This window comes from Saccoglossus kowalevskii, chromosome 21, assembly GCF_978046115.1.
Source record: "Saccoglossus kowalevskii chromosome 21, keSacKowa6.1, whole genome shotgun sequence".
NCBI classification, from domain to species: domain Eukaryota; kingdom Metazoa; phylum Hemichordata; class Enteropneusta; family Harrimaniidae; genus Saccoglossus; species Saccoglossus kowalevskii.
Genome location: NC_140661.1, coordinates 26,273,875 through 26,294,422, shown reverse-complemented (window position 1 = coordinate 26,294,422; position 20,548 = coordinate 26,273,875). Strand labels below are relative to the sequence as shown.

The 20,548-nt window shown below is 35.6% G+C and overlaps 1 protein-coding gene across 1 annotated transcript; it reads right to left on the bottom strand.

The window, feature by feature from the left end:
- Nucleotides 1–8,875: 8,875 nt before the first annotated feature.
- On the bottom strand, nucleotides 8,876–20,431 carry LOC100370124 (leucine zipper transcription factor-like protein 1). The gene is made up of 8 exons (XM_006821507.3): nucleotides 20,343–20,431; nucleotides 17,880–18,004; nucleotides 15,805–15,999; nucleotides 13,590–13,644; nucleotides 10,993–11,130; nucleotides 9,868–10,026; nucleotides 9,683–9,787; nucleotides 8,876–9,274 (listed from the first exon to the last, which is right to left on the bottom strand). The coding sequence occupies exons 1-8, from the start codon at nucleotides 20,343–20,345 to the stop codon at nucleotides 9,152–9,154; spliced, it is 903 nt and encodes a 300-aa protein (XP_006821570.1). The 5' UTR covers nucleotides 20,346–20,431; the 3' UTR covers nucleotides 8,876–9,151.
- Nucleotides 20,432–20,548: the final 117 nt, after the last annotated feature.

Sequence of the window (20,548 nt, the reverse complement as noted above, 5' to 3'; positions counted from 1 at the left end):
GCTTAACATTAGAAAATTACATGTAGGTGTTGGAATGTGGATATTAAAGTAATATTGCATGGGAAGGTTAACACGTACTGAGACATACACAAATGAATGCAATTGTCATGTCATACATACATACATACACCCCCTCCAGCCCGCAAAAAATATGACAAATCAATTGACAAACCTAGCCCACCGTAGGTCTACTTCGGCCACGCCAATAGGAGACTTGAAGACACCAATCTCTACTATATGGCTGATGGCAAGAAAATGCCAGCTAAACTAAAAATGGCATGCTAAATCTTTGTTTTGGGTAGAACGTGGAAGAATGACTTCATTCATAAATGCTTTGATGAAAGCTTAGGTTTCAGAGACTACTGCAACGACGACAAGTAGGGTTGTACAAACCCGTTTACTTACCTAATCATGCCTACAAGAAAATCCGTGAAAATAATAAATTTCAATTTATACTTGTTAGGATTAAGAATGACTTTATTCATAAATGCTTCGATAAAAGCTTAGGTTTCAGAGACTACTGCGAAGATGATAAGTAGGTTTTACAAACTTGTTTGTTTACCTAATCATGCCTACCAGAAAATCAGTGGAAATAATAAATTTAATTTGTTACTTGATAGACTTAATTACAGATTACAGCCCCAAACGGAAACTACTAGAGAATATACCCGGGTCTAAAAGGAACACCATAGGGTAACATTCTCCAAGAAAAGGCCTCGCCTAAGAGGTCACCCCCTTAGGGCAAACGGGTTTGTACAACCCTAATAGTTTACTACATCACCTACCAGAAAAACCGTAGAAATAATAAATTTCATTTATTACTCATGAGGCTCCGACGGCTGAAATGCAATTTTCCGACACAAAAATGGTCAAAAAACTGAGAGAAATCTAAAACTACTCATCGACAAGTAGTCTTGTCCTGGTGCCTCAAAAGTAGACCCCCCCCAATTTAGGGAGGCTTACTAAAGCTAGCCGCCTGAACAATAAAATAGGGCCCAAACAATTTTGATGTATTAAAACAGTATATTGGTTGGGTTCAATAGCCCAGATCAAAGTCAGCAGCGCCAAGCAAAAAGAGGCTGGTTTTGGCTGGAGACACCATTGCATTAACGCATTTGCGCACTGGGCCCCTTGGCGGTGCAGGCTGGGTCAACGAACACTGAGTGAGGCGTATGATGACGATCAGTTTTGGGTCACGCCCTGGGATTTGATTCTTGGCAAGTAAGCCCATCCAAGTATTCAAAATAACTTGTGAGTTCATAAAAGAGGCACATCCGTCTCTGAATGCCGCCTACCTGACGCCAGAGCCAAAAGTAAAAACTGTTTTCATAATGACATACTTCATGTCCGCCTTTCCCATAGGCTCGAAGGGGTCCCAAGTCTGGAGGATTCGTTAGCCCCTTGGTGCGTGGCCTCTTTGAGTGGAAAGACTTAAACAGTTGTTGCATAATCAAAGTCAAGGCATGTTTCAGTCCAGCCGATTCCGATAAAACTGGGAACAAAACTGCCCGATATCCAAGTATTGTTGATATATACATGAAATATTCAGCAACCTCCCTAATAAAGAGACTGAGATCATCAATCTCCCTTACATTACACCAATCAATGTAAAGCCTCTAACTGGACTTGTACAAACATTTGGTGCCATCCGACTGAGTTGAAGTGAGGAACTTGGACAACTCTGCAGAAACGCCTGCTTGCACAAGTTTATGGAAAGTCTCCAAGCATGAAGATGGAATAGCGGGGCTCATCGGTAGAGTGTGGTCAGGCTGGGACAACAAATCCAGAAGATCCGGCAACTACACTGGGGTCTCGACTAGAAGGTCCAACAACATTGGGAACCAGGCTTTCACTTGCCAATTGGGCGCTACCAGTGTCAGGAGACAGGTGAGCTCGAGTCGCAGTTTCTCCAACACTTGGTGCACTAGTTGGAAGGGTGAAAAGGCTGAAGTGTCTATGTGACTTTAAGAGATCAATAGCGTGTCCATGGCGGAAGCACTCGTCTTTGGGAGAAGTGACACGTACGGGCTTGGAGTTCCGGTGATTGGCAAACAGATCTAATCCAGGGACTGTCTCAGAGACAAAAGAGGCAATCCGCCACCCACTGCGGGATCTGCTACTCTGTGTTCTAAAACCGAATACATCTCAAGAGGGCATTGGCGGCGCTGTTGCATATCTCAATGGAAGGCACTGGACAGGACCGATCCAAATCCAGGATCAGTCTTCTTGTCCTTTTCTCTGAGCCCCCTCCGTAGCCTGGGCCACACAAGGTGCCCAGGGGAGTTGGCAGGCGTGGTTTCCATGCTGGCAGCAGGAGAGGAGAGCGCCAATGAAAACAGGTCCAAAGGCGACTTCCCCGTCCGGTGGTGGGATTACCAACAGCCCGCATGAAACAAAAGTCTCGCGCCAAGCACTGCCCAGTTCACAAGTTGCGTCCTTTAGTCCATATTAGTAAGAGTCAGCTGGGTAGCCTGTGATTGGTTCGACAAAGAGGAGACGAGAGATGACAAAGAGAGCTCCCCCCTCCCTGCTGGGGAAGTGGAAGCTGCGTCCCACAGAGGGGCTGCATACCACCCTGCACAGGGTACCAACACTGGAGCACCCCCCCTCCCACAAAGTCACAAGTAGAGGAACTCTACACAGCTTGGTGAAACACACGAAACTAAGCCTGGTCAGACCATGCCTGAAGGGGAGTAGGAAATTTGGAGGAGGGCAAGTTGTCCCCCCGATCCTCTAAGGAGAGACCAATGGGAGGATGGGTCATATCTGACCCAAATCCTGGTAGGAACAGGCAGTATTTCAGCCCATGCCCCTCTCACCAGACTAAAAAGCAGTGGAATAATGCATGCCTGCCTCGGTAACATCACACAGAGAAACTGACTCCACACTAGAAGAAAATCCCACCGTCGGTGCTGCTATGGTAGCGACCAACGCCTCTGCCACCACCTCAGAGATAAACGGCTGTGAAGGCCTCGATCATTGATCTTGCTACATTGAGCAAGGAGTCGGACCATGGCAACTCTTCATCTCCCTCAGTGTCTGGTTGAATATGGTTTTGGCTGTGGATTTTGCTCACTTGCCGTACCTGTACGCAATATCATGACAAAGGAACATCGCTATACAAGTTTCGTGATACAACAAAGACCGGTCACGTGGTGAAGACTTGTACGCCATTTGGAACAGCTAGAATATACTTGACATTTATTTGCTAAGTAGACCCTATATTTTCCTGTACTTAGAGCATTGTAATGTAACTTTATTTATATATTTGAGTTTTGTAAATTCCTGTATATGGCCATATTGTTGATTTATTTACTATAAATGAAGATATATTATCCCACACATTTGTGTCATTATTAGTCCCCGTTCGGACGCAGTCCGAAAACGGGGACTTATGTTTTGCCCTGTGTGCGTCCGTGCGTCCGTGCGTCCGTGCGTCCGTGATCACCTGTATCTCGAACATGCATGGACCGATTAAGTTCAAACTTCACTCATACATCACACATTATATGGGACATATGCACATGCATTTTTTTCATGATCCGATTAACGATAGCCGAATAGCGGCCATTTTAAGGCCGAAAATGCATCAAAATCGCACATTTTCACCATTCCGGACCCGGATCTCAGTTATGCATGGACGGATTTTGTTCAAATTTGGTACATACATTAAACATAATAGGACCTTGATGCACGTCATTTTTTTTTTGGATCGGGTTCGAAATGGCCGACTGGCGGCCATTTTGTTTTAAAGAATTCAGTTCTGGATCCGTATCTGAGACATGCTTGGATTGATCGAGTTCAAACTTCACACACACAAGGTACATCATGTCACAAATATGTATGTGCATTTGTTTCATGATCTCATTAACGATAGCCAAATGGCGGCCACTTTAAGGCCGAAAATGCATTGAAATCGCACATTTTCACGATTCCGGACCCGGATTTCAGTTATGCATGGACGGATTTCATTCAAATGTGGTACATACATTAAACATAATAGGACCTTGATGCACGTAATTTTTTTTTTCGGATCAAGTTCGAAATAGCTGACTGGCGGCCATTTTGTTTTAAAGAATTCAGTTCTGGATCCGTTTCTGAGACATGTCTGGATTGATCAAGTTCAAACTTCACACACACAAGGTACATCATGTCACAAATATGTATGTGCATTTGTTTCATGATCTTATTAACGATAGCCAAATGGGGGCCGCTTTAAGGCCGAAAATGCATTGAAATCGCACATTTTCACCATTCCGGACCCAGATCTCAGTTATGCATGGACGGATTTCATTCAAATTTGGTACATACATTAAACATAATAGGACCTTGATGCACGTCATTTTTTTTTTCGGATCAAGTTCGAAATAGCCGACTGGCGGCCATTTTGTTTTAAAGAATTCAGTTCTGGATCCGTATCCGAGACATGTCTGGATTGATCAAGTTCAAACTTCACACACACAAGGTACATCATGTCACAAATATGTATGTGCATTTGTTTCATGATCTCATTAACGATAGCCAAATGGGGGCCGCTTTAAGGCCGAAAATGCATTGAAATCGCACATTTTCACCATTCCGGACCCAGATCTCAGTTATGCATGGACGGATTTCATTCAAATTTGGTACATACATTAAACATAATAGGACCTTGATGCACGTCATTTTTTTTTTCGGATCAAGTTCGAAATAGCCGACTGGCGGCCATTTTGTTTTAAAGAATTCAGTTCTGGATCCGTATCCGAGACATGTCTGGATTGATCAAGTTCAAACTTCACACACACAAGGTACATCATGTCACAAATATGTATGTGCATTTGTTTCATGATCTCATTAACGATAGCCAAATGGGGGCCGCTTTAAGGCCGAAAATGCATTGAAATCGCACATTTTCACCATTCCGAACCCGTATCTCAGTTATGCATGGATGGATTTTGTTCAAATTTGGTACATACATTAAACATAATAGGACCTTGATGCACGTCTTTTTTTTTCGGATCAAGTTCGAAATGGCCGACTGGCGGCCATTTTGTTAAAGAATTCAGTTCTGGATCCGTATCCAAGACATGTCTGGATTGATCAAGTTCAAACTTCACACACACATGGTACATCATGTCACAAATAGATATGTGCATTTGTTTCATGATCTGCTTAACAATAGCGGAATGATGGCCATTTTAAGGCCGAAAATGCATCAAAATCACGTATTTTCACAATTCCAGAACCGGATCTCAGTCATGCATGGATGGATTTTGTTCAGATTTAGCACAATGTGTTGTACATATGCAGGTGCATTTCGGTCATGATCTGCTTTGAATGTATATGTCACTCAAATATGAACGGAACGGGGACGTGTCATTGACAATGACTTGTTTGGTAATAGTTCAACCCGCAAAACATAGGGGAATTTGTCCACCCTTGGCTCTTAGTTGAAATCGTGACACCAGGATATCATACTCTGACAAGATTCAACTAAATATTACAGTAATCCATTGAAAAAAGCTGAAATTGAAAGCCTCGGCAGTCTAGAAAAGATGATAATGACAGCTATAAACTTGTAGAACAATATGTCTGTTCACTCTATGGTCAAAATTATCATCTGTGAAGGAGGCCAGGTTGAGAATTTTCCTGCACAAATACAACCAGCCCATTTAGAGTCTATTGGAAAAATGTAAAAACAATCGATGCAGGCATGGTTCCACCCTGCAAATATGTCCTATTACAAACATTGGCACAGTGCAACTATGACACAGATTTTCGAAACATGCATGCTAAGAGATCCACTAGATAATATCCAACCACAGATCATACTAGGAAAGGTTAATGGAATCTTCCTATCAATACGTTTTACTAGGAGTCAGATGCCAAATTTACTTCCTGATACTATGGGACCAGAAGATGTGACAGATGATGATAACGACAATAACTGGTGATGATTCAGATGATAACGGCGACAATGATGATCACTAGTAACTGAAATTACTGAATTGCTATAGTTTATCAATATAAATATTGTGTATTATTTAGTAACTTCTAAAAAATACATGTGCATAATGAACATTCATAAAGAAAGACCTATTTTGGCCAATATTTTGGTCACAGAGGCAGAAATGGTAAAAGTCTGTCATGTATTATTAAAATATTCTTTAATCTGATTTCATAATTGTAATCTTTCTAACCTAAAGTTGTTCATTGATATTTAACAAGCCATGCATGACCCAGTTCTAGTTTGTTATCAAACTTAAGGTATATATTTTTTTTATAGTAATATAATTCAAACATGTCAAAGATATGGATCCAGAAGCTGATGCTTGATTATGGTGATTTTTTAACACTGAAATGATTGACATTCAGTCATCTTGTAACTGATCGTCAAATAAATTCTTATCCATAGTTAGAGATATTGCTGTGGAACAGCATTCATTAAACAAAATGGCCATTGGTCAGCCATTTTGAAAACTGTATACCTATAACATGTAAAATTAATATATACAATTTTAACATAATCAGTCAAGGCATGGCAGAGATATGGCACTAGAACTGCATTCATTAAAACAAAATAGCCACGAGTCGGCCATTTTAAATCCAATCTGAAAAATAAAATGATGTGCATAATAATAATGTTCAATGTATGTACCAAGTTTGAACAAAATCCATTCATAAATGCTTGATTTTGATGATTGTTTAGTAAAACAATGGTCACCAAATTGATGTGCATATGTATAATTTTATGTGTGAAGATTGAATGGCATGTCTAAGATATAGGTCCAAGGTCACAAGTTAGAAATCCTGATACAAAATCATTGCATAACATGTGCACTTATTTTATTACAGTATAATTTGTTCACTGAAGATTAATAACAAATACAAATGCTTCTGTACAGTATTACTTACAATAAAATAACTTAAGTAGAAAACAAATTATTGTGCATATATTTGCATCAACTATTCAGAGCAAGAATAGCATCTTGTGAATACTTATCAATATTTACATATACATATCTAATGACTTGTAAGTAATTGTTTTTTTAACTCGGAAAATACCTTTTTGAAAAGTTTAAGGCAACAAGGCAAGGTTGATATTTATTGTGCAGTTTTACTGGTTTATTACACTTAATATTTGCAAAATACATAATATGTGCATAACTTGTAGTTGTACTGGAAATATGCAAATCTTAAGACTTGGACGGTTACAAGACATGAACATGGACAATATGATACAGAAAATATAATTCTGTGCTTTAACAATAAAGCCACTGTTAAATATTATTAGGAAATTCCATCTCCAGTACTGTCACACTGAATAGCAGTGATTTGTCTTAAATGGTGCACTGAAGGACAGCAACATAGTTTTTCCATTATGAACGAAACATTCAAAAATATACTAAATATAAGTTTTGAACCATTTTCTGATACAAATCACCATATATTGTAACACTACATCAATGAACAGTCTATATACACTATAAAAGCTTTTATGCAATCTGTATTAGTTTTGATATATGCATCACATATTTATCCTCGCCCATTAATCACATTTTAGCTATGCATTTATTCCCATCATGCTTTAATTTTATACATAGCACTGCGCATTTAACTGCAACACTGAAAATGTACTGAGCTTAACTTGTAACTTCATCCCATGTCGGATCCAGAGACTGAATTATTTTGTTAATGGAGTGATCTGATAAAACAAATACCACAAACTTTATTCTCTAAGAAGAGTAATCACTGGACTCGCCTATCACGAGATATTTCTGTCACAAGAAATTTTATTTGCATAGCTCTCCTAATCACAGATAAGCATTTTTGACTACCAGGTCATTTTCAAAAGAAGGGCCTGGTTAAGACACTTTATTTGATCTGTGTTGTAATACACTGAAATGCATCAAGAAAATATGTGATGTGAGCATGATGGTAGGGCGATAATTTGGCAGCATAAATGCGATAATTTGGGCGACTTGAATGCAATAAAGGCATGTCTGTATGACAGGCTGGTTGAAAGTCATGGTACTGTATATGTATACGACAAGCAATGACAAAGTCAACATACTGTGTTGCATTATATACGAGTAAAGACACATTTCTAAAAAAATATAATCTACTTTTTGTTACAATCCCACAACATTACCGACCAGTGATTGGTTTATAGTGTAATTTCATACTTCTACTTCACACCTTGAAAATAATACTATTAAAACTAAAATGTATGTAGAGACTCTGGTCGGTTTTAATAGTCCCTGGTGTACATGCCACTAATTACATCTGACCAACTACAAAATGCATTCAGGCAGCTGTCTAACCAATTAAACTTCACCTTACTAAAAACTGGATATGCTGTTGTAGAAAGCATTCTATAACACAAATTCTGATTGGTTGCTGAGACTTTAATAAGATTTACACAGGTCAGATGTAGATACAGCAATGTACACCAGTGATCATAAACAAGTCAACTGGTGACCTTCCTATCATTTCATGGCTTCTTCAGCAGTCTCCATGCTAGTCTGAAACGAATTCGCTCATTAACAAAAAGTAAATTTATTCCAACGTCACAAAGGAAAGGAGGCAGTCGCACATTCATCTATCTGGCAACTATCAGTTGATACAGCGTGTTCGAAGAACACAACTGTCATTCATTGCTTGGTACATTAACATATTCAGTTTAATAGTGTGCTATATTTATCAATCAATCAACATTGAGGTCACATAAGCTAATAAGCAAGTGACCGTACATTAAAAGTAACCTACATCCAATTTTCATTGGCCTTATGCATGACCTCTAAAGGTCACACATCCTGGTACTTTCAGGGGATATTTTGTTTCATCACAGCAAGAATTTCCAATAATATATATCGTTTTTTACGATGTTTAACTGTTTTTGAATTTCAAAGATAACTGCTTGCATTTTTGTGAGAAAATAATTAAATTCGAATTGAAGGTGAATTTGTACCCCCAGAAAGTACCAGGATGTGTGACCTTTTGGAGGTCATGCATATGGCCTATTAGATGGCTCGAAAATGATTGCAAGAAAAGGTTTCATAACAATTTTCTATATCATGCTATGATTTGATGTGCCTTCTTAATATACAGTACTATTGCAACTAGTAAGTATTTAAAAACTTATCAAAATATTCACAGTATAAACATTGCTTTAATCATCATCCTCATATTTTCGTAGTCTCTTGCGAAGGTCTTTAATTAATTCATTCTTTTTCTCCAGCATTTTCTTCATGTTCTTGTAAGCTCCAGTTTGACTGAATTTCCTTTCAAGTTCCTGGCAAATTAATTCAAATATGGACACACTCATTGTTTATTTCAGTATAATAATATATGATAATTTGTCTAGCCTACACACTATCGCAAACCTCTGAATTCATGATCAATAATTATTATTTCAAAACAGGATATAAAATAAAATGCAGATTGTTCCAGAGTATGGTGATAGTGCATGTTTTTTCTCACATTACAGTTTTGTAAGTGACATCAAGTGTTCACAGTGATTAGATGAATTTTTCAAAATCCTGTAAAACCATTTACTTTCACTGGCATTTAATTTCACTTTTTAATATATTTTGAGCAATTTCACGGACTTGGCAGGAAAACTTACTTGGAATAGATTACCTGAAACTAGTCTATTAAAACAGAGATAGATGAACTTGTAGTGTTTACAATTGAACCTTACCTTTTCAGCCATTTCCAATTGTTCTTGAATTTCCAGAAGCCGATGTTTGGTACTTGTCAAATCTTCTTTCAACTCTGATTGCGTTTTTGAACTGTCATGTAAGTTCTGAAAAGAAAATGGGAGACAGTTAAGTCTGAAAACGGAGATGTAATTATGTTTCAACTGACAATTAATGAGTGTTCTACCTTCTCCAATTGCATTCTGACATTAGACATTTGACCTTCGAGTTCAGCGATATCACCACTTCTATCAGTACCATGTCTTCCTCTAAGTCCCCTCATCTCATCCTGGGCTCTTTCCAGATCAGAAGCTAATGCTGATTTGTCCTTAAGAACACCAGTTGCCTAAAAATAGTGAAACAGATATCAGTAAAGAGGTCACATTAAGTGCAAAGAAGCATACTAGTTCACCTGCCACCACCTGTTGGGCACCTAAAACAGAGTACCGTAAAATCTGTATTAGAAGCCGCATCTCTAATAGAAGTCGCACCCATTCTTTTTGAATAATTGAGAACCAAAAATTCACCATTTCTCATATGTGTAGATGCTCTAATAGAAGCCGCATTCCCTCTGTTGCATTGTACCATTTTAATAGAAGCCGCAGCTTCTAATAAAGATTTTACAGTAACAGTAGCACAGCCGCAATACTACAATGAAGACCAAGCTGAAAGACATTTTGCTTTGAAAATGAGTGCTCTCACAATTCTACAGTACAAGCCCTGAAAATGATTTTGGAGTTGTTACAGGAAACGATCTCCATTTTTTAGGGTGCAACATAAATCCTACATTCTGATAATATGGTACTATGCGATCAGATATCTACACACTATGATCAGTTTTACACTGGTTGTGAGTATACTTATGTTGACTTATAAAATTAAAAAAAAATAAATAGAAAATTCAATCTAATCTGCCTGTGAATTGAAATAGTTTTACAAATACATAACCACTCATCCAAACACCAATCAATCCACATTGCTTATTCCACTTACTACCGTCCGGTACCAGTTTTGGGCTGTGCTTGAAGGGGCTAAATATGTTCATAAACAAATTTCATTTCCATTTTCAATACCTATTTTTGACGCACTTTCAACAGTTTTCTAAGTGAAATTGAACAATCTGAGAAATACTCCTTGCTAAGATATATTTTGAACAGTGTAAAATCTGATTAGCAATCAGTTAGTTAATTTAATTTCTCCACATGTCTAGTAGTAAATTTTTTTTTTAACTATTTGGGAATAAGTGCTTTGCATAATCCATTATTTCATGGCACACTTAAAATTCTAGCAGCTTGCTAATATACAGACTCACCGCTAATTCCGCAGATCGTAGTCTTCCTTTCAATTTCTCATTCTCCTCAGTCAGTCTCTCAATTTCATTTTGAAGTAACTCAGCTCCTCCACTCTCAAGAGGCGACAACTTTTTCATGTCAAACGTTGGCTTACCAGACTGTAATGAGAAATGAATTTCAGAAATTTTTTTTAAAACTTGTTGTACCAGGCATCAGTTCCGAACATTGAATGTCACTGTTGTCTCTCCGGACTTTTTTTTTGTAAGTGCAAATTGCTAGTGCTGACACATAGCGCATTTTGCCACAGAAGTCATATTCATGTTTGGGACTACATGACAGGGCTGTGTGGCCATCTCTCTATTAAATGGCATTTTAAATGCGCTATACTGGCGTCAACCAGGCTCGGTCGAACATAACAAAAGTTAATATTCAGAAAACACTTTCACAATAATTTTTTATAGATTTTTTTTTTTTTTCAAATTAAATGGTTTAATTTATTATAAAGAACCCCAGAGCATGGGTTACATGTTCAATGCATTTTCCGTATTAATAAAATGCTTGTAGCTATTTCATTAGATGAATTAATAATGAGTTGAAAGCCTACATGTACATGTATGATCATTATAAGCTCATACTTTTTTGGAAAATTCAGTTTCAAAAAGGTTGAAGCAAATAATAAAAAATATTTTTGTTGTCAATGGTTATTCCAATTATGCAAAAATTATGAATGTTTCGAAAAATCACATTAATAATCAATAAGGAATTAACTAACAAAAATGGTACTAATAATATGGGAAATATATTAGAACAATAAAGCAAGTGTATGCGTTATGACTCATTAGATCAGTAGCTATTATCATATTTGTTGCACAGAGTGCATACTAAAATTCAATTTTCCATTCAATACCATTGTACATACAAATAGAGTACAATCACAATTTCCAAGTAAATTGTTTATTTATTTGTCTAATATTGATACTAGAATTAGAAAATATTGCTGTACACTATTTAATACCATTCCAAACAATTCCATTTTGTAGTAAAATCGTTCATCTAATATTTAGGATGAAAATTTTCATCAGAAACTACAAAGAACACCCATACGTAATGAAAAGAAGATTTTTTTTTTTTAAATTTGTTGAAAATGAAAAATAAAATATTTACTTTATGGTAAACTTGTATAGACTGAACACAGATGGTGATAAAACAATTTCTTTAAATAAGTTTTACATGTAACAAAACCAGCTATAAAATAATATGAACAATAACTATATTATTTAACACCTCACAAAAATGTTTCTGGTCAATGGCTTCTTCAAAAATTGGGCAAGGCTTTTACAGATTTGACTGAATTCATTGACAATGAGTGCTGTATACTAGCAAAATAGTCTGAAGTTAATTAGAGTAATTAGAGTTTCTATTGGCTAATCAAATGAGATAAAATACGTAACTAGAAAAATGAAATGGCCACCAGTCGACCATTTTAAATTGAAACACACGCAAACAAATAATGGACATTAATATACAACCTTCATACCAAGTTTGAATGAAAGTGATCTAAAACTCTGAAAAATCGTTCACTATACTACTAGTAATAAAATCTCCAAATTACTTGATGTGTACCCGTTAACTATTATGACTTATATCAACTTATCATGGCATGTCCGAGAAATGACCCCAGACAAATGGGCACATGAACACAGACAGAACCCTGAATTCGTCCACCGCCTAGGACTAATAAAGACATTAATGAGAAAATTGTAGAAAAAAATATCAATTTTTTGTAAAAAAAAAAAAAAAAAAAAAGACAGTCATTAAAGCCATATGCAAATAATACTGCAATTGTCAACCAAACCAAAATGATTGATCTGTAGCTGTGAAGCTGGCACTTTTGCTGTTATATGCCATGAAATTGTCATTTCTCACTACATTACAAACTGCACCTAGCGTAAGAATTAAGGATGTGCATGTGTGATATAAAATGCAGTTGTCAATATTGGTATTCAGCTACACCTTGTATGACTTAATGAGTAGCGGGGATTGTACGAACATCATGAAATTATTGGTCAAATTATAAATGAACATTAGCATAAAAAGAGCACTAAAAATTATGTATGATTTCCGACAAAGCAACTAAATCCCTGATCAAAACTTTAAAATTGATGTTTGTCATCGATAGAGCAAAATATCAGTCAGGGTGTTCAAAGCTGCATACTTACAGCTACCAAAGATTACTAATTAAAATTGGCAGTCCAGCAGGGTCCCAATGAATTTGGTTCATTTTGAACTGTGATGTGAATTAAATAAAAACCTATATGTATTGTTCTTATTATTAACTATAGTTTTAAATCTAATAATACAGTATGAACCACACAAATATAATTATAATACAGTATACAGGCATTGACTTGGAATCCTCAAGGAAAAAGGAAGAGGGGAAGGCCTCGTAACTCATGGCGCAGAGACATGGAGGCAGATGTTAAGAAGATGGGCCGCACATGGAAAGAACTGGAGACGCTGGCTCAGGACCGCTCTGCCTGGAGAAACCTGGTTGACGGCCTATGTCTCAGGAGGGGCGATAGGCGTAAATAAAAAAAAATAACAGTATCAAACTTACAGGTTTTCCAGAGAACTCTCTTTCTTCAATATCTTGAATCAGTTCAATTAATTCTCTGTTGGAAAAACAAAACATAATCAATTGATAATTTTCTTTATAGAAACATAATCAACATATTCATGTGTTTTGGGATTTTCCTGGGTACCCTGTCAACTGGGTAAAATATTTTTTCCCCACAGTGATTTAGAGCTTTAAGCCATCATCATCTTCATGTTTTATGGGTTATATAATACCGTTAGTATAACAAAAATGTTTTTCAAAAAAAAAAATAAAGTTTCTGGTCAGATAGGGCAGCGATTTTTTTTTTTTTGGCAAAAATATTTGCATCAATGTGAATAAGTGACCCAATTTTTTTTATGGTTGGCACACTGACCAGAAACACAATATTTGTGTGGACATGGTAACTGTATGAACAATTTTGTTCAATATTGGTACAAAGATTAGATTTCAATAGTCTGTATATGCATGTCAATTTGTCATGTTTATGAAAAAATATAACCAATTGGCAGCCATTTTTGGCGTTATACAAATAAAAAAAAATATTAACATGTCCTTTAGAAATATTTCCCCTACTAATGCACATTCTCTTATCTGTGAATTGAATTAAAATGGATGACTGATTGGTTTGGTTTAAATTGAGTATGAAGGCACGACATACAGTAATCATCTATTTATGCGAATTTGTTTTTGACGACAATAAAATTTAATCAAGATCAATGTCAAATGCCAAATACAAATCTGTGATGAAAATGGAATCAAATATGAAGAAAATTTCTTAAAAAGTAAATTATACAGTATAGAAAGTCTACAAATACAACATCAAATAGATATAAAATGATGGTCATCATGACCAGTGAAGAAGAGAGACTTAGGTAATAGCAACTCTATCAAAATATAAATATAATTGTTTTAAAATATTAAAAAGAGGAACAAGCTGAACAATTTTCTTGGACTAATATCAAAGCTGGTCAATCCTTTCCCAGCAATAATCAATAGATTGTCAGCTACCTCATAACAAATTTGACATATATTTTATTTATATTTTTTTAGATTTATTATCTTTCATTCTTCAAGTGTGTGTAAGTCTTTTTGTTTACAAATTGTTTTGTTCTCTGCTTTCTTTATTGTTCAACTTTATCAAAATCCAAACAAGGATACGATTCAATAAGGATTATTATTATTATAAACATACTCATTCATCATCATAACATTTTGTAGGATTACATTAATCAATCAATCATGAAAGAATCATTAAACTATATGTATATGACACAACAGAGCACATGTTTATGTATGCCTTCATTAATGTTTTTGTACATTTTCTGTCATTTATTTATTAAAGATGTCAAGCCTCAACACAAATAATGATTAGAACAAGGGTACACCTCACTTCTCTGTGTTTACAGATTTCCATATCAAATTAACTTTTTTGAAAACAGATTTTTCAACCTTTGAGCACCAAAACTTTGGAGCAACATTTTGCTTAGTTTATGTATTTTCTATATTTTTTGGCTGATTTTGGAATGAATGTAATTTCCTATTGTCTAAATTAGGAAATTATAAAATGAAAAAAAAGTGATGAGTGTTTCATTTTAAGAGGTGACAAAAGATGACTTTGACGCTCAATAGGTTAAGCACAGTGGAACGGACATGCTTGAATTTTCAGGAAAATAGTAGAAGATATTGATATGTTGGTAATGTAGGTTCAATGTAATGAGAATTAGGATATTCCCATGCTAATTAGTTATTTGTATGTAAATCAGATGCTCTGCTATGACACAGCTGGGGAGAACACATGTATTTATATTAATAGACTGTAAATATGAATACTGGTAATTGTTAAAATCTTGTTGCCGTCAAGAGGGCCACAAAACTTGTTTATGCATTGCTTGTTTATGCAATGTTCCACTGTTCCCTGTCATCGTCTGCACTGTTCTGATCTATGTAAACATGGTATATGGACAGTGAATGTGATGAAATGGGCCACATACTATTTAAGGAGAAAATAAGTCTTGAGGCTCACGCACTTTCAACATGATCTTGCTGGACATTTGTATTAGAGGTTTATTTTGTGAATATTCAGTCTTTTCTGGATGAATAGAATGATACAATGTATGCAAAACAACTGTCAAGGATGTGGATTCAGCCAAAAATTCATTTCAGAATTTAGTTTACCATTAGACATTAATAGACATTAATCTCAATATAATCTTACCTATTTTCTAATTCTGATATATCCGTTTGCAGCTTAAGATGCCACTTTTCAGCTTGTTGAAAAAGTTGCCGTAGCAATAGTACATTTGTATGTGCAGTGTTTATCAGTTCAGTTTCCACTTCACCTCTAACAACTGCTTCCAATCCATCTAGCATCTCACTCACCTCATCAACAGTAAAAGTATCTTCAGTTAACCTGTCAAATCAGCAAATCAAGCAATTGTGACTTTTGAGGGACTTTGGTTTAAGAAACACAGTTAACTATGTGTGTGCAAATTCTACTGTTCTGCAAATTCCGCCCACAAGAATAAGCAATATGGATTTAAAGTTATAAACACAGCTAAGTAACCATCATAAATTATAATTTACCCTCACAACCCACTGTTATTAATGCACATTTCAATTAAAGAACTGAAGATATCATCAGAAAATGAACAATATGTATAGTATTAAAGCAATCAGACTTGCTGTTTTCAACAAAAATTTGAAAATATAACTTTTTATCAAAAATATTCATTAAAATTAGATAATTGAAGAACAAAATCATCACGAAATGAACAAATCTGAGAGAGGTCTATCTGCAGTACCAATAAAGTAAATATAATATCAAAGCAATTAGACTTTAGCGTTTTTTAACAAGAAGTCGAAAATATCACATTTTACCAAAAATGACAAAAATATTTATGAAAATTAGAGAATTAATGATATCATCACGAAATGAACAAATCTGAGGGAGGTCCACATGTAGTACTTAGATATGTAATATCAAAGCAATTGGACTTGTGGTTTTTAAAAAGAAGTCGATAATATCACTTTTTACCATTTTTATCACTTTTTAGCGCTCCAGATTATTACGTTTTCTTTGTTGTTTACAAAGTGTGTGTAGAGAAAAAGACGTTGTTTGGCCGCAATTTTGAATTTATAATGAAGTCATTAGCAACATCTTAAATTAGCGAATAAGTTCTCTCGCTAAATTCATTAAAAAGACATGCTCACTGTGAGATCTCATATACCGTAATGCACGAAAGATGTGAATCACACTTGAATTTTGTTTCTACATTACCTAGCTATACTAACTATACATGTGCAAGCCAGGTGTATAAACTGGTTAGTTTGCAACTATTTGTGTTTTTATGAGGCAACCCACACACAAGCAGTTATGTTGTTTCAGGCCCATGGATTCTTGTGATCAACCAGGCCACCAGTCGGCCATTTTGAATACATCTATATATCTATAACATGATGTAAAACGAATATATAAAATTCGAACATAATTAGTCAAAGCATATCAGAGATATGGCTCTAAAAGCACATTCATTTAAAAACAAAATGGTCGCAAGTCAGCCATTTTGAACCCGATCTGAAAAATAAAATGATGTGCATCAGTAACACATAATCTCTAATGTATTTATCAAGTTTGAACAAAATCCATCCATAAACGCAAAGATCTAGATCTGGAATGCCAGAAATGCTTGATTTTGATGACTTTTAGTACAAAAATGGCTGCCATAATCAGATAGTCAAATCTATATATCTATGTCATGATGTATAATGAATATATAAAATTTGATCATAATCAGTCAAAGAATGGCAGAGATATGGCACTAGAACTGCATTCATTAAAACAAAATGGCCGCCAGTTGGCAATTTTAAATTGGATCTGAAAAATAAAATGAATCATGGTTCCATAATGTCCAACGTATGTACCAAAATTAAACAAATTCCATCCATAAATGCTTGATTTTGATGATTTTTTAGCACAAAAATGGCCACCTTTCGACCATCTTGAATCAGATCTTGAAACAAATTGATGTGCATATGTTTAATATTATGTATGATGTATGTGTGAAGTTTTATTATGATTGGTCCAGGCATGTCTAAGATACAGGTCTGAACGCATGCACGGACACACAGATGCACAAAGGTCAAAACACAAGTCCTCGTTTTTGGACTACGTACGATTGGGTACTAATAATATAATAGCTGTACGTATACAGTTGTTGGTTTCTATGCACTTCTAGATGAAGTAAACACAGTAGTTTGAAAAAAATAATCAGTGAGTTTGTGAATACTTGCCTACTATCTTTAAGATCCTCAAAACATCCATCAACAACTCGAAGATTCTGTCCACGTTTATACCTTGAAAACCGCATATAATTCAACACAGTTGTATGGTGGTGCTCATTCAAACCCAGTTCTGCCTGTAATTACAAATGGGTAATAATAGATGTTATTTATAAAACACAAATGAATTCTGGAGATTGTCAGTATCATAATGATCATCGTTATTGGAAAGGTTTCATCATTATCATTCTCAGGAATGAGCGAAAGATAATTGTCCACTTCAAAACTAACTTTGAGATGCCTAACATTTGTTATTAGAGATTTTTTGCACATTTGGAGTATTAATTACTGCTTCGTGAGATATCGTCAAGTTAGAGGGTTGGCGTGGTACATGCACCTTCCAATGACAAAGTGTTGTAGCAAGCATATTAGAGCCATCACAACATGAATGTGTGTCGAGTTTGAGTTAACAATTACATGTACAAAAATCTTCGTTTTTTTTTTCAAAAGTCACAATGCCAATTTCACCAAAGGTTGGGAAAAAATATTTTTTTTAACAAATATTTTTAAAATAGAATTAAAGGAACTTATTTTATTGGCATAAAACTAAACACAATATTGTAACTGCACACAGAAATTTACACACCAATGACAAAATTTATTTATGATATTCTAGTGTTGAAATTAAGGCCTGTCCAGCTGTCCAAGACAGTTAGATTTTATCGCGGGACAGGTTAATGTAGAAATGGCCTGATGTCTGTGGAAAAGTAAATTAATTAACTTTTTTCATATTCATTGGGCAAAATAAAAAAAAAATAGTGTGCTTCTGGTAACTCAACCTTGTCTAGATTTAGTATTTCAGTCCTTTTAAATAGGAGCAGAGGTCCGACTTTTGTCACTTCTTATATGAAATGTGAGATCTATGAATGAATTCTGACGATAAAAACAACTTGTATGTACTGCGAAATGCACTAAATATCGAGTAAAAAATGGGCTGTGAAGTAGAGTACGGATTGACAAAAGCTATACCTCTGCTCCCCTTTAAGACTGAACTGGAAAGAGGCCATTGGAGAATGCTCACAGACTTCCTGTTTATTGCTGCATGCTGGGTAAATTCTTCACATTATCGTCAGCATGTACAGTGTAGTCATCCACTAAACGTGGATATTCTATCGAAAACGAGCTGAAAATTTCAAATTCGTGGGGCATCAAGTAATCGACACAAAAATGAAAAAAAAATGGTGGACCTTGAAATCTCAAGCAATAGAGGGCGTACACAGCTTGTCACGCATCATCGAGGGACTAGGCCGACTCACACTTTTTAACAATAGCGTTTCCTAACAGTCTTTTTTAGTAACCGTGGTTCCTGTATAAAAAATATGGACAAAAATGCACTCTAACATCTTGCTGACAACCATATAGCAAGATTAATTAAATAAAACAAACTATGCAAAATACCTCTCTGCCTACCCTATTACTGTTTTTAATATCAGAAATACACTACTGTGTATTGATTGTCTATATGAGTGAATTTATTTGTTTATAAAAACCATCTGAAGAATAGTTGTTGAATGATGGAGCAAATGATGTTGTACATGTACAACTTTAACTTAATTCTGGAGTTGGGGTTACATTGCAGATTACATTCAAACTTCTTGGTCATGTGATACAGTAATGTTCAAAGCTTTTGAGGTTACAAAAGCCATCACATGTGGTCTTCAGTATCTAGGCAACAGCATACTTAGTGTCAATTATGTAAAATAACACACTGTTGGTTTTGTAAACAACAACTAAATCAACTTTTAGTTACTTTTAGTATTAAAAATTAGATTTGTACAATGAAACGATATACGATTACAAAAAATAAACATAATTAGATTCAGATATAATTCAATAAATCTAAAAATAAGTAGTAAATTAATAGTTCATACCAGGAGATTGTGTTTACAAGTTACTTTCGTTTCCTTGGAAACTGGTACAGTACAGAATATAATTTACATAAAGCGCTGACACCCACTTTTAACAGATCTGAGCTGTAACAGTCTATCGGTTGAAAACTTTAGACAGGGTGGGCGCACCTTCCAAAAAACAGTTATTGTAGCGTAGGGTGCGAAATCAGAGAGGGCGTCCCGTCCTTCGTCGAAGAGTTAACGGTACAATAATAATGTGCATGTAAAAGTAAATACAAGTGACTTGCACATAAATTGTACCGCAAAACACGTGAAAAACATCCTAGTGTAGACACTACTACAAAGCAAAATAGATGTACCAGTTGCGGGGAAGCCACGTAAGGGTAGCTCGCGTATCACTGAAAAGTGTCACCAGGATCTGAATGACATTGACAATACCGATCCGATTGGGAGACATTTGCGATTCTCTTCGCATCTCGCCTTGGATACGGTACAGGACTACGAAAAATCAGTAAAGATATGGATCATTATAGTGTTACTGACACGGTTAGAGGAATATACATACCATCTTTCTCTGTGTTGAGTCTTGCAATGGAGATACAGAATACGACTACAGTGTAGCACTCCGCTATTTCGATATTGTTTGTTCAAACTGACATGCGCTGGGTCACCAAGTTACCCGGATGAAAAGGTTCACACAGGTCAGCCACCGAACAGTTGAGCATCTGCGCTATATTCGATGTCGTCATATTTGGAAATTATTGTTTTTTT